The sequence below is a fragment of the Urocitellus parryii genome, chromosome 6 (assembly GCF_045843805.1).
Source record: "Urocitellus parryii isolate mUroPar1 chromosome 6, mUroPar1.hap1, whole genome shotgun sequence".
NCBI classification, from domain to species: domain Eukaryota; kingdom Metazoa; phylum Chordata; class Mammalia; order Rodentia; family Sciuridae; genus Urocitellus; species Urocitellus parryii.
Window position 1 is genome coordinate 166743225 of NC_135536.1, and position 25256 is coordinate 166768480.

The 25256-nt window shown below is 39.2% G+C and overlaps 1 protein-coding gene across 2 annotated transcripts in view; it reads right to left on the reverse strand.

The window, feature by feature from the left end:
• The window catches only part of LOC113180658 (uncharacterized), a 225096-nt gene extending 209039 nt beyond the window's left edge, over window positions 1-16057 (reverse strand). The window contains exons 1-2 of one of the 2 annotated variants that reach the window (XM_026385779.1): window positions 15611-16057; window positions 12096-12200 (exon numbers count right to left, since the gene is read on the reverse strand). In XM_026385779.1, the coding sequence (XP_026241564.1) occupies window positions 15716-16033 (318 nt within the window). In that variant the 5' untranslated portion in view covers window positions 16034-16057 and the 3' untranslated portion in view covers window positions 12096-12200; window positions 15611-15715. Of the gene's footprint in view, window positions 1-12095; window positions 12201-15610 lie in introns of those variants that run through there. The other variant, XM_026385780.2, reaches the window with a different exon arrangement.
• Window positions 16058-25256: the final 9199 nt, after the last annotated feature.

Below are 25256 nucleotides of genomic sequence, written 5' to 3' on the forward strand. Positions count from 1 at the left end.
GTAATATGTCAAAAGACTGTCTACCGTCATGTATATCTAAAAAGAACAGATAAAACAAAATTTTTAAAAAAAGAAAAAGAATACACCCTGAAAGTACTTTGGATTCTGTCTGTGCGGAACAGTATAAATTCCATGAAGTCAATTGAAGAAAGAAGACTACCTCACCGTCTCTACTGCTATTTACTGCAACTCCATGAATTTCAATAAACTCCATTTATTTATTTATATATAAACTTGGCTGATATCATTCCCCAGTATTTCCCCTTTCCCTTCCCTCCATGCTCCCCTGGTCCCTTTCCTCTACTCTACTGTTTTCCAATGTTCATGAGAATCCCCCCCAATTTTCTTTTCCTTTTCCCTCTCTACCACCCCATGGATTTTCTCCTCTGGTACAGTCATGTGTCACCTAACAATCTGGTCAGCAATGGACCTTGTATATTATGTAGGTCCTGTAAGATTATAATGAAGCTGGAAAAGTCTTATTCCTTAATATTTTTACTGTACCTGCCTAATGTTTAGGTGTGTCTAGACCCAAAAAAATACTTGCCCTGTGTTACAGTTGTCTACACTATTCATTATAGTAACATGCTGTACTGGTTTGTAGCCTAGGAACAAACGGCTGCATCATGTGGCCAACTATATACTAAGCTATACTGTCTAGGTTTGTGTAGTATACCCTATGATGTTCTCACAACAACAACATTTCTAAGGACACATTTCTCAAAATAATGGATCCCCACCATTAAATACATGACTGTACATATAATAACTAAAGAGGTAGTTCTTATAAGTCACATTTTACATATTAATAGACCAAGGTTTGGGCTAAATAACTTGCTGAGGGAAACCTAGCTAAGCTACAATGGAAAGCAAACCTACAAATACATGCACTCTACCAATTCATCTCAACATATTGTCATGATTGCCGCACTAGGGAGTCTTTATAGATACATTTATTTTCCTGGTCCTCCCTCATGAAATTTTAATATTACAGATATCCTAAATATCTGTTTATATGTTGCATGTATATCTGGGCTTTATTTTTAAAAAGTGAGAAGATACGTTTGTCCCCCCAAGAACCATTTTCTTGGTCCCCTGTTATGATTTGGATGTGAGGTGTCCCCCAAAAGCTGACGAGTGAGACAATGCAAGAAAATTCAGAGGAGAAATGATTGGGTTGTAGCCTTAACTTAATCAGTGACTTAATCCCTGATGGGATTAATTGAGTGGTATCTGGAAGCAGGTGGGATGTGGCTGGAGTAGATAGGGAATTGGGGTTACGGCTTTGGGGTGTATACTTGTATCTGGCGAATGGAGACCCTCTCTCTCTTTATGCTTTCTGATCAGCATGAGAGCTGCTTCTCCCTGCCATTCACTTCCACTATGATGTTCTGCTTTACCCTGAGCCCCAAGAAATGAAGCCAGCCTTCTATGGACTAAGACCTCAAAACCATGAGCCCTCAAATAACTTTTCCTCCTTTAAAAATATTCTAGTCAGATCTTTTTAGTCACAGCAGCAAAAAAGCTAACATTCCCTATCCCACTGGGAATACAGTCTCCAATGCAAAATCCATGTGACAACCCTGGAGCTATTGAGCACTTGATTTGTGGCTTCTGGAACTAAGATGTGTTGAAAGAGTTCAAAGAATGAGAATGAAAGGAAGAATTTAAAACACCTCATGAATAATTTTTTATACTTTTTGCACATTAAAACATACACATTATTAAATAGAATAAATTATTAAAATTCATTCCACCTGTTTCTTTCTTACTGATTTAAGTGGCTACTAGAAAATATTTTTATATTATATATAAATCAAGCCAGTGCCCCCACACATGCCTGACAAGCACTCTACCACTGAGCCACAACTTCAGCCCCTAGAAACTTTAAAAGTGTCCTATGTGGCTTGCATGATATTTCTATAAGGCAGTATACCTCCTTGCTGAGGACTCTCCTTAACAGAGAAATCTTTCTCACTAAACAAACTTAGTTCTCCTCAGACAATTCCAACTAGATAGCTTTTTCCCTCCTCCTGTATACAGCTATCATCTAATTTTTAACATCTAAATGTTACAAAATAAATCTAGTTACTTTAAGTTTCAATTCTTCAAACATCTAATAACAGTTATCATGTTACTGCCATCTGAGACACACTTTACCAGGCAGAGGAATGCTAAGAATTGAATTGTTCACCTCCTCCCCCACTGAATCACATGTCCAGGTGTTATAACTTCAAAGTGTGACTGTATTAATTTGAAGATAAGGTGTTATGGTTTGGATATGAGGAATCCCCAAAAGCTCCTGTGTTTCCACAGGAATATTCAAAGGTTAAATTATTGAATCCTTGATTTTATTTTTATATAAAATAAAATATAATCCTTTTATATAAAATAAAATATAATCCTTGATTATATTTTCTTGGTGAAACCCATACATTGATTAGTTTAGAAGCACATGTGTCTGTGTGTTCTCTTGTAATCGATCGTATAAAGACACAAGAATCACTGTAAAGTCAGAACTGTGGTCAAGGTTGGCCAAGATTCCTCTGACAGTGGCACTAAGGAATACGCTGTGGGTTTTGGACTGATTCTCAGATCACTCTTACTTGGAATGGACGGACTATGTGGTAACTGTAGGCAGGTGGGGCTCAGCAAGGAGGAGGTGAGTCACTGGGATGTATCTTAGAAGGGTACTCCTGAGACCTCTGAAACTCTAATAAACTAAAATAAAGAAGAGGGAGAAGTCAGCCTCTACAAAGCAAGAAGAGAAGCCTGGAAGAGATGCTTCCTTCATGGCTCTCAGAAGAAAGTAACCCTGCTGACACCTTGATCTTGGACTCTGGACTCCAGAACTATGGGAAAATAAATTCCTATCATGCGAGCCACCCAGTCTGTTATGGCAGTCCTAATAAAATAATACAAAATATAGCCCTAGACCTCAAATCTAATGTCAAGGATCAGTCCCGGACCCACAGTGCACTCCTTAGCACCACTGTCAAAGGTCTGTTGACCAAGGTCAACCACAATTCTGAATTCCCAGCAATGTTTATGTGTTTATACTATTACAAGAGAACTTACATAAATAAACATGTGTTTCTAAGCTAATCAATATTACAGATTTAACAAGGAAAATAAAAATCTTGGGATTGCCCAAAATTTATATTAGGAAGCATTAAGGAAAATATGGCAATAGATACACCAGAGGAAAATGCTATGTAAGGAAGAAGTCTAAGGGTAACTGAATATCAACGTGGGTGTCCATCAAACATAAGCCATAAGGCACTGACAATGAAATAACAACACAATGAGGACTGTCTTAGATATTAGAGTGCTAAGTTAGGATTAGCAAAGTGAAATTTCCATATGCATCAACATTGATGAACATTTTCCTCTAGGGGTGTGCCTAGTCTGAAATTTCCTAAAATAAAGCAGAGGAGGCAAGAAATTCCAGAGTAGAGGATGTAAAACATTGGAAAGAAGTATGATTAAGATTGTGGAATGTGATGGACATTATTATCCAAAGTACCTGTATAAAGCACGAATTGGGGTGAATATACTTTGTATACAACCAGAGGCATGAAAAATTGTGCTTTATATGTATAATAAGAATTGTAATGCATTCTGGTGTCCTAATATATATAAATAACACCCCCCCCTGAAAAAAAAGATGCTTGTCTTTTACTGAAAAGGATAAAAATCCTTTTTAAAGAATATGGGGAAAAGTTGGAAGTATGCTTCTTCCAGTGTCAGGCCAGATCTACCAGATGCCAAACCAGGGAACAAAGTGAAATTCCTGATTCCCCATCAATCAATCTTCTTATTGCCTCATGAGTTCCTGGATGAGAAACCTGGTCATTTCAGTGAGATATAGCTTTGGTGGGTGTAAAGTGACATCTCATTGTGGTCATAATTTGCATTCATCTGGTGACTAATGATGTTAAACATCTTTTCATGTACTTACTGGCCCTGTGTGCATGTGTGTGTGTGTGTGTGTGTGTGTGTGTGTGTGGTCTCTGTGAGTCTCCATGTGAGAACAAGATAGTGAGAATGAGAAGTAGCCTGATACTTAAAAATCAGTTGATAGTATATCATATCATTTTATTACTGGGAGCAATTTTGCACCTTGGGGAATTTGTCAATGTTTAAAGGCAATTTTGATTGTCACAACTAGGGATTTTACTGCTGGCATCTTGTGAGTAGAGGCCAAGGATGTCGCTAAACATCCCATAATACACAAGTTGGAACAACACAGCAAAGAATTGTCTGGCTCCAAATGTCAGTAGTGTCAAAACTGAGAAACCACAAGTTGAATGGTCTCCTATTAATGTTATGATAAGTCCAAAAATCTGCCAGGACTGAGGCACATAGCATTACTTGAGCTGCATGCCCCATTTGCTTATCCTGCTTTTGCCTTCAAAGTCCTCTGCTCCTTGACTGCTTGGAATGTTCCCTCAGCAGGACACATTTCTCTTATATTGGCCCAAGTCCTACTTACAAGTCAGGTCTTTTCATAAATAGAATTTCTCCAAGGAAACTTTCCATGGTTCTTATAATCACTTGCACTCTTTTTTATTTTTATGTTTTTTTCTGTAGCACTTATCACAATTACAATAAAATATTTATACCTCTATTGGTCTACCATCTATCTCCCTTGGTGAAAGAAAAACTCCATGAGCACAAGAACCAAACCATTTATCATCATAAGTCCATAACACTACCGTAATATCTCATATAAGAGGCATCAATAAATTTATAAGGTATGAATACTGAATGGGTGAATGGATGAGTGGAAGAGTACTGCCGAAAAAGAAGCTAGGTTGACTGTGAAAAATATCAATCGCCATTGGCACCTAGCAAGTTATTTCATGGATTGGCAAGAGAAATTTTGAAGGCAGTGTAAGAAATGGCAAGAGCAATTTGAAAGCAGTGGTGAGGGGAAAATAAGGCTTGGAAGGGATAAAGAGTGGGTAGCAAAGATAGTGAGACAATGAATAGAAATTACCCTTTCTTTGTACAGGGAAAGAGAAGAGAAAGAGGGCAGTAAGTAAAGGAGGAAGAAAGGTTGGGAAACATTGTGATGGATTTATGTGAAGGCTTTTATGAATAATGATCTCACTATAATTTGGGTCTTAAAAGTTTCCCAAAGACCCATGTGTTAAAGGTTTGATCCCTAGAGTGACCCTGTTGGGAGATGATGGAGCCTTCAGAAGGTGAAGCTTACTGGAAGGTCATTTGTTCACTGGGGCTATACTCCCAAAGGGGACTGTGGGACCCCATTCCCTTCTCTTCTTTCCTTTCCTGGTCAGGAGCTCTGCCACATGCTCCTGCCATGAAGTAGTGTGCATCCTACACAATAGGGCCAATCAATGATGGATTGAAACTTCCAAAACTGTGAGTCTAGATAAATCTTTTCTCTTGATAAATTGGTTATCTCAGATGTTTGTCATAGTAGAGGGAAGTAGACTAATGCAGGCATATTGCTATGTTCTCTGGAGAGTGGCAACAGAGGGAAAACTTAAGTACTGTCAAAAGAGAGGGAGGAAATGGTGGAGAATAATAAAGCCAGGATTCAGAGATGCCAGGAAGGATGGGCTCCAAGCTTAAATAAATGGTAAAGTGCTCTCTCAGGAAAAGGGCAGGTGGAAGGATAGAGTGGGCCAAGTACAATGAACAAGGGCTGGGGACGGGAAGAAGTTAAATGTTGTTCCACTGTCTTCCACTGCTTCTGTACAGAGGGAAAACCACAGTGGGAAATTTATTATAAGTAAAGTTGTAAAACTATAGGCCTTTCCTTGCTAATTTTCTCAGTTTATCAATAAGAGTGATCCATTCATTTTTCTTTTTGTGATTCATTATTGTGATAGAATGTTCTCATTCGGGTCAACCTTTGGTTGTTGCTCTCAACAATTCTGAATTTCTTGAAGGACAATTTTCATCGAATGTATGTATGAACATCTTTTTTTAAAGAAAAATGGAGTCACTGGTAAGAGTCACAAGAAATGTAAATACACAAAGGACCATAATTTTCAATCAATATAGAATCATCGTTGAGTACACATTCAACCTTAAGCTGTATTTAGGCCTTAAAGGAAATCAGCACTGGGACAACAGTTAACTTTGTGTTGCCAATGAACATTTTGTTTCTCAAACACACAGAGAGAAACTCTAGTTAAGAAGGCCATAGAGTCCCTCAGGATTCTGGGAGATTTCATTTGGAACAGAAAGTATGCTTTACAACCAAAATCACATGACACAGCAAAGGTCATGAAGGTCTCCTGTCAATATGCCCATCCTCCAGGTCTCCCTCAAGTCTGTGTGTTCCCCTATGTGCACCCACTATGAGCCAGACACATACCAAACCATTCTTTCATTCATTCCACTAACAAGAAGGAATACCAGCACCTACCAAGTGCCAGACCTGTGGTTCCCCTGGGGAAAGCCAATAAATAATACAAGGCTAGAGCCTCCCTGCAGACCTCGAATAGGTGTAATGCAGACAAGGCATACTCACTCCCAGCACTGGCAATCTAGATCTAGTCTCTGAGTTATCTCAGATAACTCTTTTATCTTCTCCAAGATGAACAGTATATTGTGTTCCAAGTCATGATGTACCTTGCCTGGGAGCAAGCGACTGATCCTCTGTACTTCCTTTGGTCTACCATCTTCCATGATCCACGATTTCCATAAAAAGCCATGGGACCAACCTTAATAACAACCCAACAAAAAGAATATTTCCATGTATGTTGGGAAGTGTATAAAGTGTTGCAGCATATGCAATACATGTCACTTATTTAGCAATGAACAAAAATGAACTTTGTTTTAACACCATTCTCCAACATTCCATAGGCATGTTTCCACACCGACTGATGGATATAGAACACCTGTAAAGACTCTAGATCATGCACTGGTCTCTGTATCTCAAAGCAGCGAGGAAGTTTTCCCACATTCCTAAATCCTGCATAGTGTACACAAAAATTGACTTTGTGAATATATGCCATGCAAAGAGCTATTTGAAAGCACTAGCCAAAAGAGGTGTATACGTAGCCATTAAGCTTCATTTGTATAAATCTTAAAATCAGGGAGATTTTTTAGAAAAGTCAATGAATCTTTCAACTTGCATTCATTTGAACTCTTTTAAAAATGTTCTATTACCAAAAGGATCCTGTTTGGGAGCATCACGGTAGATAGTAAAGGGTCTTGAATTTAACTCTAAGATCTACTTTTAAATTTTGATTCTGACTCTGATAATTTTGTGTCCTGAAGCAAGTCATAGCTCACTGTGTCAAATGGTAGCAATAGTTGCTTTTTCCCACCACCCAAGGTAGGTTCCATGACTAAATGGAGTGAATGTTAATAAAAACTAGTTTTTTACAAGGATAAGTGCCTGCCACAAAGACTCATCCTGGATACTGAATTCTAGAGCCAACATTATAGCAAAACTCCATTTGTACCCAAATGTAGTATTGTGGGAGAGATTATATAGATTGTTTAGATGATTACTTTCATGTGAAGACTAAAAGTCATAAAGTCCTAGAGCCATAAAAGTCCATATCCAGCACACTTTAGATGCAGGAAGCAGAAAACTTTCTTGAATTTTGAACATAAATGGACTTAAAACAATCAAATAAGCAATTGATCAAATGATGGGAAGGTTCTAGAAATGGGCTTCAGGTTGGGTCTCCATAAATGACCCCAGAACACCACAGCTCTGACCTTTGAGGACAGCTCTTGCCACCACCACATTCAGGAATGTGAGAAATCAAGAAAGAACTATGAGGGTCCAAAAGAATCACAGGAAGAGTAACCTGAAAATAGGGAGTAGCCACTCTCACAGGAGGCTCTTGGAAGCAATGGAGATTTACTACAGAAGATGCTACTTCTTCAGTCTCTCACATATCTGCAGAAACAACCCAAAAGATGGGGGAGAGTGGCCTATTTCACATCTCTGCCCTCCAAATTTTATGCCCAGGCATCCATTTAGGAGAATTTAATTTGCAGGTAGAATATTAGCCTCAAAGGATTCTGATAAATGTAGCTTTAGATGTCCGGGCTTTGTTTTTAAAAATAGCCCTGAGATGTAGGAACAGATGCAAAGACTCAACTACATTCAACAAAGCACACCCAAGATCATGGTTAGCTTCCTTAAATTTTTTTTCAATCTACTGGACCAATTGTGGACTTATTCTACCGGCTTCCAACCAACTCCCTTTTAAATTCATGTGGCTTTTTTTTTTTTTTTTTTTTTTTTTAGTATTGGGAATTGAACCTAGGGAGCTTCACCACTGAACAATATCTCCTATTTTTTTTTATTTTTTGTAGTTGTAGATGGACAGCATGCCTTTATTTGTTTATTTTTATGTGGTGTTAAGGATCTAACTCAGTGCCTCACATGTGCTAGCTAAGCACTCTGCCACTTAGCTATAGCTACAGCCCCACCCCAAGTTCTTTTTATTGTTTACTTTGAGAAAAAGTATTGCCAAGTCATTGAGGGTCTCACTAAGTTGCTGAGTCTGGCCTCAAACCTGTGATCCTCTTGCTTCAGCCTCCCAAGTGGTTAGAATTACGGGTATATACCAGCACTCCCAGTTCATATGACCTCTTTTATGAAATGAATCAAAACTAAATTTCTAATACCTAATTTCATAGACAAGTTCCAAAGAAAATTTGATTTTTAATGGCATAATAATATCTTAATCTTCTAGGTATAAGTGCTGTGTATTGACAGAGAACATGACTCGTTCAGGTAAAAATGCTTCCTTTGCTAACTAATCCCTTTTTCCACAAACTTCTTACAAAAGTTCAGTGCAATAAAAAGAAACAAAACACTGAACTAAAAAAGCCCGCAAAATGAAAAGCAGATTCAGGATGTTTTTAATTCTGCTTTAGTACCACATACCTTTTTTTTTTCTCATTTTATATGGTAGTCTACTTCCCAATATATAATAATTTAATTTCTTGATACCTACATAGATTTAGTCAATATTAATTAACATATATACCTAAACATTCTTTCCAGAGTAAAATGAAATTAAAAATTTCTAAAATTGAAATTAACACATAACAAAAAAAAATCAAATTTTAGACCTTAAAAGAGATCAGAGGGGAATCAGAGTCGTAAAGAGCCTAACCATCCTTTATATGCTATTTGAGTTAGATTTCTACAAAAATTGATGGCTTCTTTGGGATCATGTGAGTAAATAACCCAGAAATACGTCCCTAGTTCCTTGCCTACTGAGACAGAGGGGCACATGGGTCTGATTAGGAGATCAGACATGGAATAGACTGAGCAAGGATTAGGTGAAATAGACTGTGAGCTCTGTCTGAGCATATGGAATTTATGATTGGATCTGAAAGGCTGCATGAACCTAACAGAAGGTCAGGTAACAGGAAAACTAACGTTTTCAGTTACCAAGGATTTGTTATTTAAGTGGAGACCCACAGCGTTAGTTAACAATTCACAATCAATCCCATTCCATTTCTGCTGGTACTTATTGCTCATGATAACAGGAAACAATTCTGATAAGGAAGCATTTAACCACAGGTTACCAAGTTCACCGTCAAAAAAAAGCAAAATGTTCTTGTTCCATTTAAATATCACTGCAGGTAAATATAATTTGAAGCTATTTATTGATAGGCTAAAATTTCAAGGGACACATTCAAGATATGCTAATAGCCAGAGCAAATTACCTTAATGCACCATAGGTTGGCAATGTCTACATAAGGTATTTGGGAGCTGGATGGGATGTTGTTAGTACAACATTGTAAGTACACAGGATGCCATTATTGAATTTTTTTTACATTAAAATGATTAATTTTGTGTTAGGTGAATTTCACTTCAGTTTTTAAAATGTAAAAATAAAAGTATTTAAACTGACTTTTTATAAAAAGGGCTGGAGATACAGGTTGGGGTAGAACATGTGCTTATGTGCTGAACATGGGCAAGGCTCTGGCTTAAATCCCCAGCACCCAAAAAGAGAAATAAAAAACTCCATGGGAGAAAAGTATACTCAGGCAGTGGCACTGTACAAATCTGTGAATCTGTTGTACCATGCCAATAACAGCCTACAGGCATAACGATTCCTTGCTAAATCACTAGAGCTTTGCTTAACCATTTCCTCCTTTGGGGCACTGACTGCACCTGCTACACTTCTCAGACTTCACCTTAGCACAGATAAGAAGGACCTAATCAAGGGCCATCTAAATCAAAAACAAGTCACTTCTGTCGTTAGTGATCAAGAGGGTTAAATTCAGCAATAATAAAAATGCTTTAGACTTAAGAGATTTGGTTTAGCTTTCATTCAATATAAAAATAGGCCTATTAGAGGCAAAACAGGTCTAAATAGGCAAAACAGATGTTAGTGTTAGCAATCAAGATAAAGGTGACCCCGGGAGAGGGGCAGGGGCTAGAAAGGAGCCCTAGGTGACTTCTGGTTTCTTGATCTTGTGTTGATGAAGCTGAATGCTCACTTTGTGAAAACCGATCCAGCCGGACAGACAGCTGGTGCCTTTGGCTGTATACATGTTACACTCTGATAAAAGGCTTAACACACCTTTATTGACTCAGAGAAAGTTATATTTTTACATTTAGATTATAGTAATTACTGTCAATGAAAAATTCCCAAAACTCTTTGAACATGGACATATGTGGGTATATTACTAAAGTGGCTCTCTAGAAGGCACCTGCTGAACTTCCAGTCAAACTCCTCCTCTGTGGGTACCCCAATCTGCATCCACCCACTTCCAACTCAGCTGTCTGTTCCCTATTTCCCATAACCTTTCCAAAGGGAATGCTGCGGAATTCCAACCTCAGGAACCCTTCCCCTCTGTTCCCTCCTTAGTCTTCAGTCATTGTCATCTTATCTTGTAATCATTTTAGAAACCAGAACAGCAGATTCCATATAATGTAAAAGTTCTAACTAAGCTTTTGTGTAGAATTCTGCCTTCGTCAATTTTTCTGTTTTAATTAGGGGTAGGGAGTTCTTATTTCAAGCCCAAGGGCATTAATGGAAATCCAAACCTCTGGGTTTCTTCAAACTTTTTCTCAAACAACTTAGTCTAGCAATTATGACATTTGAGTGTTAGATTATCCTTGAGAAACAGGAAATATGATTTAAGATTATATATAGGTTAAGTATGTGTGGGGGACACATTTATATATAAAGAGAGACAGAGAAATAGATACATAATTTAAATAGGAATAAAACTTCTAAATAATTTGCAAACTGATTTGCTTAAAAAAGAGTGGGTCCTCCTTTGAATTATGTAGATTCATTTTCCATGACCCATCTGAAATTTTTAAAAGAGGTTAAAAAAACTGATTGGTTTTCTCTAAATTATAACCTATAAAAATCAAAATACAAATTAAAGGGAATAGAAGAAAGGTCTGGATCTTCCCATGAATACATTAAAAGCACCTGACCCTGACTTGACAAAAATTCATGATTCTCTTACTATTAGGGGACAATAACTTTTTTAAAGAACATTTTATTGAGGGTTTCCTGTGTGTCAGGCCACACAAAGTGACATATATGCTTTCTCTGCTGAAGCCTTAATAACTGTTTGGGGAGGAGGGAAATACTGCAATCTACACATTACAGTTGAGGAAACTGAGGCGGGGATGTATGAAGCAACCTGCCCATCAGGAGAACCAAATTTGGAAAGTAAGAATGAAGAAGAGAATGAACAAACAGATGAAAACCTTTCTCTACAGGGTATGAGACAAAGAGACAGGGTCCTAGCAATGGGAAATAGGGGCAAATCAAGGTTGGCAGGGGTCCTTTCCCTTTTCTTGTGCAGTTTGGGGTCCTTCCCCTTTTCTTCTAAATCCTGTCCAATAATCCAGAGCAAAACCAAGGTCCAGGAGAGAAAAGGGCCAGTCTCACTACCTCCCCAGGTTGGAAAAAGTAACTCTCCTTCCACTATCTATCTCATTAGCATTTTTCCATAAAGTACACAGTCCTTTATATCCACTTCTAACCACCAAAGCCCGATAATATAAAAACATAAAATTAAAGCAAGGACATAAAGTTTCTTCCTTTAATATCATTAGTGAAACAGGTAGCCGTGATAAGTCGATTCTTTATCTGCTTGCCAAGTTCAGGACAGGCTTAGTTCCCAAGTCTTCCAGATGGTTCAGATGTATCTTCAAGTGTGAGAAGTGTTGCTTTCTCCTATTGGTTTCTCCCAACTTCTATATGAAACTGGTAGGAAAGGCACCATTACTTAAGAAGCATCAAAGATTCAAATGTTGAAACTATTTACATTACTAGCTTTAAAATTCTGAAACATTCCAAATTCCCCACCCATCTACCCCAAACCCTAGGGAGCCCAGACCTTGCCAGGATTAGGCAGTAAAAGGGTCAATGCCTGCCTAGTACAACAGGGCTCTGGCTCCTGCTCTTAGCCACCTGCTGTTGTGATTGGTCAGTGCCTGTGTGAAAGCTTTCACTCACACCCTGAGAGCATCCACAGCCTCACCAGGATTTTGGTAGGGAGCCAAAATATTGTGTATGGCATGGCACTCTCTGGGTGACATCTCCCACTCTTTATGGTGGTCAGGACCAGGGGATACGATGCTTTCACTTAAGGAATAAGAAGTAACCTCTACCAATTCTAAATAGCTCCAAACACATCATTTTTAAATGTCCTTTTATGTGTGATGCTTTGTATCGGTATACGGAGAATCTGTTTTATGAGTATGCTCATCCTTCCTTTTATAGAAAAGAAAGAAGGATTCTCCATTTTTTAAGTGATAACAAGTAAATGAAAGATTGTTAAGTTGTTTAACTATTGAATGAATTTCTCAATACACACAGAAATAAAATTAAATCCACAAGCCAACCAAAACTGACATAGGCCAAGGAGACTGTGCTATGTCTGTCATACTTTCCAAATTCATTCACAAACCTTATCCCAGTGGTTTTCAAAGTGTGGTTTCCCACACCAGCAGCATTAGCATCACCCACGACCCTTGGAGAAGGGTAGATTTTTAAGTCCAGCCCACACCTGAATCAGAAACAGAGGGTGAAACCCAGCAATCTGAGCATTACCAAGTCTTCCAGATGGTTCAGATGTATGCTCAGTGTGAGAAGTGTTGCTTTCTCCTATTGGTTCCTCCCAACTACTACCTGAAACTGGTAGGAACAGCACCATTACCTCAGGTTTGCTTAAGAAGCAACAATGGTTTAGAGAGGATGAGCGATTTACCTTAAGTTACACAGCAGACTGACAAGAGAACCAGGAGGTAAACCCAGGACTTTGACTCGAGATTTTGTTCTCTTTTGTCTTCAATGCACAATCTCATGAAGATGCAATAAGAATAGCCAGTGAGACTACACTTGTTTGATTCTAAGAGACCAAATACAAACTGCAGAGAGTTGAGCAGAAAATACCACAGAAGGATAAAGGCAATCTTAAGAAATTCTGGGTCCCTCTTAGTCCTCAGGTCATGGAGACTAAGGGAATCAAAGCACCTACAGAATAATTTATCACAGTAAATATAACTTTTCTCCTGGGTGCACTCTAGATTTCCTCTTTAAAAAGACCTGGGATTCTACTGGCTCTCTCCTTAGTATCTACCTCCTTCCTAGTTTCCCCCAGAAACACTGCTGCAAGGCTTGGCGAGCTTTCTTTCACCTTTCCCTTTTTCCAGTGGTGTTTTCACTAGTAATTCCTCCAACAGTCTCAATGCATCACTCTCTTTCTCAATTTTTTAAAATCATTTTTGTCTTTTCTACCTAGTATGTAAGGTGCCTTAATATCCAGGATTTTGTCTAATCTCTTCACCACCCCAGAAATGAAGTCCAAGGCTGGCAACGAATATTTGTTACATAAATGCATATATTACAAATCATCCACCTGGATATTTCAAAATGTATTTTCATAAAGACCTTCATCCTTGAAACAGCATTGGTTATTTTTCTCCCAAACAGGAAATTATGGAGAATTACTTAAAATATAGCTTAAAGTCAAAACTGTAAAGAAAACCAGAGCTTATGCCCAAACTCCCAGTTCTATTCTTGAAAAATTCCCCTCCCTTCTTCTCTGCCTGTCCCTCTCTTTCTCAGTAAATCATCACATTAGCTCTCCTTGTAAGGATCTCAAGATGGGCAGGACTATTTTCTTTGTAGAATTGCATTTTCTTTTATTTCCCCGTGACACAAAGCATTTAACCTGTGTCTGAATTTATTGTTTAGATTCTATTCTTTTACAAAAATATCTGGTACAATTAAACTGGAACAGAAAAGAGAAAAGTCTAACGTCCATGGTAAAAGATGCATGTTTACATCCTTGCCTACAGCATTTAATAATTGGCACAAGCTTTCAAGGAAGCTGTGGCTCATACTGCAAGTTCCGTTTGCGCTTCCAACTGGACAAAATATAGACACAGACGCACTCAGCTAAGTAATTGGATTCGCTACCTGGAATATTTAAATTGTTTTCAGACACTGGAAATTGGCTTAAGAAGATTAAAGAAAAATACCCTGGAGTATAAGAGGCTATAATTTACTAGGTGGAAAATCTTTTCAGCAAGAACAACTGCCTCATTCTCCTATAATTCTTTCTGATTAAGAGATGTATTAGTCATTTGGACCTAAATTTCCTTAGATCCTGACAGCTGGAGTTTATTTCAGTGGTTGTTCTTATCAAACCCTTTGAATGACACCCAGGACAAAAATTGATACCATAATGTGCAACTTCAATCACATGTTTTCAGCTGGATTTGTTCATTTAAATATTTTGAAAGTCACTGCGGTGGAAGGAAGAGAGGTCATTTTAAGTCCTGGGGTCTGACCACATGTGAAGTCCAGGAGACCCCGGGGACTGGGGTAGGCTGTACCCATCCTGGCAAAAGATACAGGTAATACTTATGGAACATCTTGACGTGTCTGCTTCAAACTGAAGACTCCAGCCAGGTCGTTTCTCAAAAATTAGCCCTCCTCACCTGCCTGCAGGCCCACTAAGCCCTCCTCAACCCTTAAAGGCACCCTACTGCTCATTAGCCCTTCCCAGGTGTGTCCTCCTCCGCCCTTCGCAGGGCCCCTTACTCTGGAGCCAGGCGCTAAAGTTTGGCATCAGCGACCACCTGTCGGCTGGACCGATGTGTCCTCTGCCGCGTGTCTCTCAGAAAAGCGCTAAGAGGGTAGCAATTACTAAACAGTTTCGGACTTGGGGGGTCATTCCTTCTTCAAAAGGGGCAAAAGAGGTAATGGGGATGCGCCTGTTCTCACAGGAGAGGGGCGCATCTGGTCCGTACCCAGCGAGTTCCAACTGGTCCCAACTTCATATTCCCCACTTTCTAAACTCTCTGGACCAGTCACCAGGCAAAGCTTCCTTCTCCTGTTCCATTGAACCCACAGACAAGACCCTCAGAAAGCGTTTACCAGATCCAACAAGGATGTCAACTCTAAACCTGGAGGACACTGGAGTGCGCGTAAGCCTCCAGCTTTTTGCTGTCCGCCTTGGCAGATGACAACCTGTGCGCCCCGAGGCTGCCCCTGCCCGCTCCCAGTGCGCCCATTGCATAACGCGCCCCTCGCCCCACCCCCACGCAGCCCGCCCTGCCGGGTGCCCGGGCCAGCGCCCCGAGCCGGGCCGCCCCAATACTTACATCATCCCACTTGACGAATTTGGTGCCCTTCTTGAGGCTGTCGGACACGCACACAGGCTTGAGTTGCAAGGCGTGCACTCCGGGTTGAGCCCCAGCCATCTGGGCTCATCGGGGCTCCGGGTAGCCCGGGCGAGCACGGCAGGGACTAGGCGCGGGCTCCTTTCTCTGCTCCAGAGGCGCTCGACTCTGCTCACCCGCCGGCCTCCCCCGGCCTCCTGGCCTCCGCACCTCCCTCAGGCGCCGCTTAGCAGGCGGGGCGCGCGGGGGCGCAACGCCCGGCCATGCCCCGGGCGGGACGCGGGGTCGGAAGCCCGCGGTGGATGCCGAGCCTCGGAAGATGAAGAGAAGCCGAGCCAGGCGGCCAAAGCTGCCAGCGACCGCCGGATCCTGCTCCTCCTCCGCCGCCGCCTCAAAGCGCACCATTCAGCACATCCTCTATACACAGAGGGAGAGAGCGAGTGACACACGCTCGGCGCCCCCCCCCCCGCTCCTTCCCCTCCTCCCTCGCCTCCTCTCCCCCCCCTTCTCCGCCACCCTCGCGCTCGGTCTTTCCTCCCCCCGCCCCGCGCTCCCAGCCCAACTTTGCGCGCTGGGTCAGGCGCCTGGAAGCGGGGACGCAGCGGCACCTCCCGGCTCCAGAGGCCCACTGCAGCCAACGCCTGCGCCTCCCTCAATGCCCTCTGAGCATGCCCCGTGCCCTAGTAGCAGGGGTGCAAGGGGTGTCCAGGAGTATTTGCGATTCTTAGGGTTTTCTGGGGAACTTGAGCAGGAATGCGGGGAGAAAGGGAAGGTGTTGGGAGGGAAGATAGGGGCAACCCATAGCTTGCGGTTCCAGTGGGAGCTCTCCAGGTTTTTTAAAAAGGAAATTATTATTTATTAACATAAGAGAGCAGTTGAGAGGTTTGAAGTGAGAGTTCTTTGAAGAAACCTTGCTGCTTCTTAAGGACATTGGCAAGCGTCGGTCTTGAAGTCCGGCGAAGGGTTAAGTTGTGATTTTGAGATTTAAAAGTCGATCTTTAGGAAAGCCAAGGTTTTATTCCCAAGGGAGACAGGAGGTTCCCCTCATATTCTTCTGTGTGTGTGTGTGTGTGTGTGTGTGTGTGTGTGTGTGTGAGAGAGAGAGAGAGAGAGAGAGAGAGAGAGATTTTATTAATAGATACTTGGCTTATTTAGGAACATAGATCCAGGAATGTTTGTGTTTACTCATTTTTTTCAAACATGTCTCACTGGAGGAAGGTACAGGAGAAAAACATGGATAAAAGTTTAAAGCCTAATTATACCAAGCGTTGGAGAGGACTGCGGAGCAACTGGAACTCTCATCCATTGCTGGAGGGAATATAAAATGGTAAAGACACTTCGGAGAACAGTTTCTTGTGAAGTTAAACGTTTATTTATCATACAATCAAGAAAAAATCTACTCCTAGATTTTTGTCCAAGAGAAATGAAAACAGACTTGTACAGCAAGTTAATAAGGTTTTTCATAATACCCTCAACTGGAAGCTGAGAATGCCAATCAACTAGTGAATAGATACACAAATTTGGTATGTCCAAATAATGGAATGCTATTCCACAATAAAATGCAATGAACATTCAATGCCATGAGTGAATCCTATAAACTTTAAATTTAGTAGAAGTCAGACACAGTAGACCACATGCTACATGATTCCCTTTATAGGTATTCTTGAATAGAAGAGCTATCTAGTCTATACTGAGAGAGAGCTTTCTCAAAGATTGACCAGGAAACTTTTGAGGGTGACAGAAATATTCTGTATCATGTGTGTTTAAATTTGTCAAAGCTCATAAAACTGAATACATAAAATGACTGAATTTATAGTTAAATTACATCTTCTTTTAAATAAAGGGAGAAAACAGACTGTTCTCTACCTCCTGGGTGACTATAAGACAAGGTTTATAAACTCAATCAAAAGATTATCAACAATCCAATAGGGGAATTTGCTGTATAATTTTGCAATATATTCAAAAAATATAATGATCACCACCTACATGCTTGGCACTATTTCAATCACCGTGGGCAACCTGGTGAACAAGACCCATGATTCCATGTCTTTGGGAGGTCTTCTCTTGACCTTGGAAGCCAACTGCCACCAAGAATTTCATTAAAAACCTGTTTCATTCTAATCATGCATCTCTAGACTATAACCTGAATCTGTCATACATAGTCCTTCTAAAAAGTGACGTTGACCTGCTAGATGCCTCTCAGAAGGCACTGTCATGTTCTTATGCTGATTACCTTCAATTAAAAGACTGAAACAAAACCCTGCTTCCAGGGCTCTGTGCTTTCTCAATTGTCCTTACAACTGATTCTACTAGATTGTTTTGCTCTGTTTCGATCCTTTCTTTTTCATTCCTTTCCTTTTCTTTTTCCCTTCAATTACTTTGTAATCCATTAGAAAGATTACTGGGGAAATATATTTTCACCTATCAGAATGGCTTAGGAAGTCAAGACAGATCAAAGATGGGCCCACTAAAGGAAGAATTTGGAAGGTCATAAATGGGCTCTGAGCAAAATTAAAAGGTAGATAGGTTCCTTGCATCTCTGTTCTTTGCTCTGTGCCCCTCCTTATATGTTTACATTTCGCTTGTGAACTTTTAGATTTCAGTAAGACGAGCTGTGTATCTATCTACCCCACTGTTGTTGGACAATGTGACTTGCTTGGATGAGTGGGATGTTTGAAGGTGTGATATGAGCAAAAGCTTGAAATATGCTTCTGAGGTAGGGTTTTGCCCTCTTAGGTTTCTGTTCAGTGGCAGGAGATAAGCAACCATGTCTCAGGGAGCCTCTGATCCAAGGAGACACATGTGTCAGCAGACCTAAACCTAATTTGCAGTTTGGAATCAAGCCCAGTAGAATTCACCCCAGATCTGCCAGAACCTAGCCAACCTGCAGACCCCTGAGCATGACAATAAATGTTCTTCTTTGAATGCAGCAGAATTGGGGGTCATTTGTTATGCACCTTTATCATGGGAATGGATGGTTGAGTATTTCATCAGGCATTCTTTATCCCTCCCAGCTGTTGCTGGGAATGTGAATGTAAAAAGAAGGGTAAAGCTGTAATATTCTGCATAGAGATTGGCTTCAAAACAAACTTGGGCCCCTGGGGTTTTCGTTTCTGTATTTTTTTTTTTCAGCAAAATGATGGAAATGATGCAGCTTGATACAGGAAGAGTACAGAATAAATCCCTTCAAAATCAGGATGACACTTGAGGCAGTTTAATTCAACTCCCTACTTTTGTACACCTTTTTAAAAGATACTATGTAGAAATATTTTGCTTGTTTATTTGCTTGTTTCTTTTGTTTTAAGGGTGGGGATTTTTGCCATGCAAAGGAACCTGCAAGACAATTCAAAATCCTGTGAATCGGCTTATGATCCATCCAGTTCAGTGCTTTGTTCTGTTTTTCTTTTTTGAAACAATAAGAAGGTCTGTGTTTTGTGAGAGCACAGAATTGCCTTTGGGAATGTCAGCCTCTGGGAGTTGGCAAAGTTAGCCTCTATTGACCAGAGGTCAGTGCACTAAGTTAAGCACTTCCCAGACATTCAGTAGTGTAACCCTTACTATTCATCAGCCTTCTTCACCCACTTTTTCTTAGAAGCATGCCCTGATTTTGTTTAGTCATTATTGCTTAGGAAGGTGGTCCCTTCCTCTGTCCAGGAAATGAACTTGATTGGTCTAGACCAATTAAAGTAATTCCATTCTCCTTTGCTTTTGACTGGTGTAGAAGGTACATATGGGATCCAGATCTGACCAATGTGTATGGGGGTGTCTCTCTGTCTCTCTGTTGCTCTCTTTCTCTCCACCCCCTTCTTCCTCTCTCCTTCTGTGAAGAGCACAGTTGAGTAGAAAAATGCAAATAGCCTTATTCCTTCCTAACATCCCTAACTCTTTGAAGGATCTCTAGACTTCCTGATAAGTAAAATAATAGATATCTTTATCAGTTATATCTCAGGGTTACTCTCAGCTGATCTGGTGGATGAAATTATTACTCCTTATTTTACTGATTATAAAGCCGTGGCTTGGAGAAGTGAATTAATATCAAGGTTATACAAGGTGGAACTGAAATCGAAACCTAGAAAGTATGAATTTATGACCTTCACTCTTAACCATCATTGTTGTCCCTTGTAAGATCTGGATAATTTCTCCCTGATTTTACTATAATAAAATATAAATATTTCTAATTCCTCTAGAAATTAGATTGTGGTGTATATCGCACAACTGTCTTATCAGTTCATAACTTACTCCAGATCTGCCACCCTGGGAAGGACAGGTGATTTGATCTGAATTGAGGTACTTTCCAATAGCTAGTTCTATCTGTAACTAGCTATGTGACCTTGGGGAAGTCTTTTACCGCTTCTGGAATACAGTATGCTGATATAGGTAAATGAGGAAATAATGATGATGAGGAAGAAAGCTTATTATGAACTTGGCACTGTTTTAAGAATTTTTACTCTTACTTCATTAGTCCTCACAATAATGCTATGAACTTGGTTACTGTCATGGATCTTTATTTTATACCTGAAACTGAGTAAAAGAAGTGTTAAATGGTTGCACCAAATTTTTCAAGCTAGTAAGTGAAAGAACCAGAAGTGAAAGCCAGGCAGTTCACTCTCTAGTCTGCAAATTTAATCACCATACTAAGTTAGCTTGAAGAGTGATTATAAAGATCAAATAAAATCATGTATGTAAGTCACTGTCACATAGTTAATGTTAATCAATAGTAATTAACACTTATAATTATTCTAAAATTATACTCTATTGCCTATATGTGCCCTAAAATAACGCTTTCAGTGTTCAAAGATAGCACCCTATTTCTGTGATCTGTGATTTAGTCAACTTCTTTTTTGCCTCCATTGATTCTGTAAACTTAATCATATCCATTTTCTTCTCTAACCTTCTAGAATTGAAAGGCTTTTCTCCATGATGAATAAATGAGTTTTGATTGCATCTAAGCACCAGGTTCTTTTATATTTTTTTTAAATAAAGGAGATATATAAAGAAAAACTACCCATAACCAGATACATCTGGGTTACAATAAATTATCTTTGTCACATGAAACCTTCCGTGTGTGCAGCTGCCCACTCTTTTGCTGCCTGGCTTGCTGGGATGGAGATGATCTTCACAGTGACATTGGGAGCCATGTGTTGAAGAAGGCAGAGATTCTGCACCTACCCAGGATGATTCTGTAAACAAGAAACACGTTTGTAGACTCTTGGAGCCAAGAATTAAATGTCATCAACATCGTGATTATCATTTCATTTCACATTAATAAAAGAGATAAGGTTTACACTTCTTAGATGATAAACAAGAAAATGCATCCTGTGAAGTGGCCAAGTTCTGACTCAGTGAAGTTTGTTATCCAGTGACACATGGAGACAGGCAGAGCCTCAAAAGAAGACAACTTAAAATTATCACTGGCACATGGAAGACAGCCATACCCTTCTTATTTGAACTCTTTCTTCACAGCACAATGTATTTCCCTAAATTCTGTCACACAAAAGAAATAAAGCTCCCAAATTGGTTTCCTTACAAAAAATGGTGGTTTTTTTCTTCTTGAAGAATAAGAAAAATGACCTTATATTCATTAGAGTTCTACTTTATCCTTCACTTAAAGCAAATGCTTTCATTGAAATCTGGATGATTGCCTTAAACACAATTTTGAAAAGAAAATTTGGAAGCTCAGATGCAAAAATGTTTAAGGAGAGGTACTTACTGCAGAAGCTGGATTTTCAGAAAACACTGGTGTTGGGAAGGGAGGACTGCAGATACAGTGCCTCAGGGTTGATCAGGTAGGTCTACCTCATCCTACTTCCCTCCTGGCTGCCTCTGAACCCTCACACATAGAGATGGAGACACACAAGTATCAAAACAATCTTCATGAGTCAGTATATTTTCCAGATATGTATCTTCCCTGTTCTACAAAAATAAATGTCAGCACAGCTCTGTGTCTTGCTTCAAATTAAACCACCAAACTTTGGGTCTCCAGTCATATCTATAGTTATAGGCAACAGAGTCTAAAGAATTCTTTGTTTCATTTTCATGCCTTTGAACACTATGAATGGATTCACATTTAAAAAGAAGAAAAAAAACACCTTTTTGCCTTTTTTGCCTTCTTCCAGGTTAATTTGAAATTAAATTGTACATTTCTGTACCTTCCCTTCTGTTGCAAAGATTTCAATCACCATTAGTACTATGGTAACACCTGTAAAATATGATAAATATCCACTAACATTTTTCCAAGAATGTTAATAAACATTGACATGACTTTGTTTCAGTTTAGAATTTCTCCTCAGATTAGCATTCTCTCATTTCACTGCTGTTATCCTACTTTAGGGAAAAAAAAGAGCCAACTCTCTCTATCATTAGCTAAAATGATTCATTTAGTTCTTTAAAATATACAGAAGAGGTAGAGAAAAGCCCCTCTGTAAAGGACAACAAAGAGACTGTTAACAGATTTCTAGTTGCCATCCAGGTTACATTCTCCTCGTGTCCACTAGTATTAGGATTCCATCTTAATTTGGAGTAGTAATGTTCTTTATCCACAGACATTTCCTCTTTCTTGTTGGCTTCAGCCAACCATGAGATGACATTGAAAACAGAAACAAGAACAAAGACTAGAAGAGCAGAAAGATGAAAGTTATTGGGTGTCCCAGCCACAAACCACCTCAGATCACATAGATTTTACTAATTTATTTATTCATTTATTTGTCATTGCTGTGAATGAACCCAGTACATTCCTGTTACATTACATTTACATTCCTATTTATTTATTTTTGGAATAGGATTTCATTACCAGGCTGGTCTTCAACTTGAGATCCTCTGACCTCATCCTCTCAAATTCCTGAGATTATACACAGGTGTGTGCCACCCCACCTGGCTCATATACATTTCTTGTAAGAGAAAGAAACAAGTTTCTCCCTTGTTTTAATTCCTGAAATTTGGGAGTTTTTACCTGAAGCAACCACAACCAATCCTAACAGATTTAGATGCAAGCAGCAAATACCAAACACTTGTAATTGCTCAGGCTCGTTACCCCCACAGATTCTCTAATTGTCTCTGAATACTCTGTGCCAACAGGTTAAGAAAAAGTCTTTTGGTTGGTTGGGTTTTTTTCCACATATTTCCCAGGGTTCTGTTCTTGAAGAAATTACTGGTTCTTTGTTATTTTACCAAAAATGTAAATGACTTTGTCCTGGTCTCCCTGAAAGAAACACTGGCTTCCTTGAGGAGGAATTGTACTCAACATCTTTGTGAGGGTAAGTAGAGAGGCAGACTGCAGAGATGATGCAGTTTATTGAAAACAAGTCCCCATGCTACTGTAGCAGCTACATAATTAGAGCACATCTCACTATGTCAATCTGTGATGATTTACAGACTAACTACGAAGTTTTGCTTTTTCTCACTTGAATATCATCCTTTACATTCATGTTGATATTACAGTAAACAAGAGAATTAATGAAACAATATGCTTTGGACAATTTCATTCTTCATCTAAATAGCATGACTCAAAAGAAAGCACTACATTCCAATTTCCCTCATATTTTAAAGACTAAAAAAACAAATAATCCCACATCACCGTCGAACGAGTTTCGTGATGCCAAACTGACTTTTTAAAAAAATTTGTTTATTTTTTATGTGGTGCTGAGGATTGAACCTCATGCCTCACACAGGTTAGGCAAGCGTTCTACCACTGACCCACAACACAGCCCCTGCCAAACTGATTCTTACAGATAAAAAAAAAAATAATGTTGAGCTGGGATTTTGCAGACATAACAAAAGGTACTAGCTCTCACATAAAGGCACTAAACTCCTGAGTCTACTGAAATGAATTCAATTTGTACATTTATATTAAGTAAATAGAAATATTTTATAATAATATGTGCATTTCTCTACTATACATTACCCCCATTAGTGCATAGTAAATATCAGATGGACATGTACAAATATGTACAAAGAGCAAGAAAGAACAACTAAACTGAGCAACAGATGGCAGTGATTATGTTACAAATAGAAAAAAAAAATAACCTGGAAAATGGTTTTCTTAAAATCGTGGTAAAATTTTTCAAATCATTAATATGAAGATTCACAAAATATCCCCACTTTCCTGCCTATATAGAAAGAACAAAGAAACTGCTTTAAACACAAGCAGTCATTTTTTGTAGTCATGATTAACAAAAGAAAAATTAGATTGTAAATAAAAACAATGAAGAGAAAATCCTCCTTCACTAACAAACTATACTGTTTTTTTAAGCTGTGTTGCCACTGCATCTTCCAGAATGAAACTAGGTAAAATTCACAACATTCTACAGTGTAATTCTAAATTTACCAGGTATAGTTTATGATGCTAGCTCCTGATGACTTTCAAAATTCATGTGTTAGGAAGAACATAATCTCTAATTGTACAGCAAGGATAGGTAAAAAATACTTACTGTCTGACTTTTTGGCAAAAGTCAGACAGTAAGTATTTCAGGCTTTGTAAGTCATATCGTTTCTATCACAACTGCTCAATTCCACCATGGTAGACTGAAAACAGGCATAGCCTGTATATCAATGACAGGGTATATCTATATCTCAATAAAGCTTTATTTACAAAAAAAATAAGTGGCAGGCTTGATTTGATCCACGTAATCTGCCAGTCCCTGATTAATAGGAAGAAATCTCCTCTAAATTTCTTGAAATTTATGCTGTCACCCTTAAAATAAGTAAGCATTTATTGCTTTATAATTGTGTCATTTATTTTTCTGTGATATGAAATAGGTGGCCTTAATTAATCCCACTGTTATATAAACAAGAAAGCATATTTGAAGCAGGATGTATTTTATACATGAAAACAAAGAACTGACTTGACTAGGTAAAGGTAAGTAAATATAATGTGGACCCTGTCAGCTTTTGCATCACTATGACCAAAATACCAATAAGAACAACTTAGAAAAGTTCATTTGGGGTTCAGGGTTTCAGAGATCTCAGTCCACCAATGACAAAATTCCATTGCTCTGGGCCCAAGGTGAGGCAGAACATCATGGCAGAAGGGTGTGTTGGAAGAGTGCTGCTTCATTCTTGGCAGCCACAGAAACAGAGAGAAGAGGAAAGGGGCAGCAGGAAGATGAACCCTTCCAAGACCAGTGACCCACCTCATCTAGCCATGCCCACCTGCCTACAGTTACTACCCAGTCAGTCTATTCAAACTAGGAAGGACTGATTAGGTCACAGCTCTCATAATCGAATAATTTCAACTCTGAATATTTTTGCATTAACAGGAGTTTTGGTGGACACTTCATAACCAAACCCACAATAATGATGCTTCAACAAAAACATCCTGAGAACAGGAAATCCTTCATAAAGAAAAATCTAAAGGAAACTCCTTCCAAAATACATATACCCCCCAAAAAATCTATGAGCTAATTTGTAACTGTGCAAATTAATCTTCTCCAGAAATACTTGAGAAACTCAGTTATTAAAATAACACTTCTTATTAGCATTATTTACATAAATGAAATTTTAAAACTACCAAACCAAATATATAGATAATTGCCTAGCTCTCATTAAATATGACTACAGGGCTAAGACCTGTTTTGTGAGGTTTCTTTTTCCCCATACTTTTCCAAAGATAGCAAAGTCACCCCAAATATAT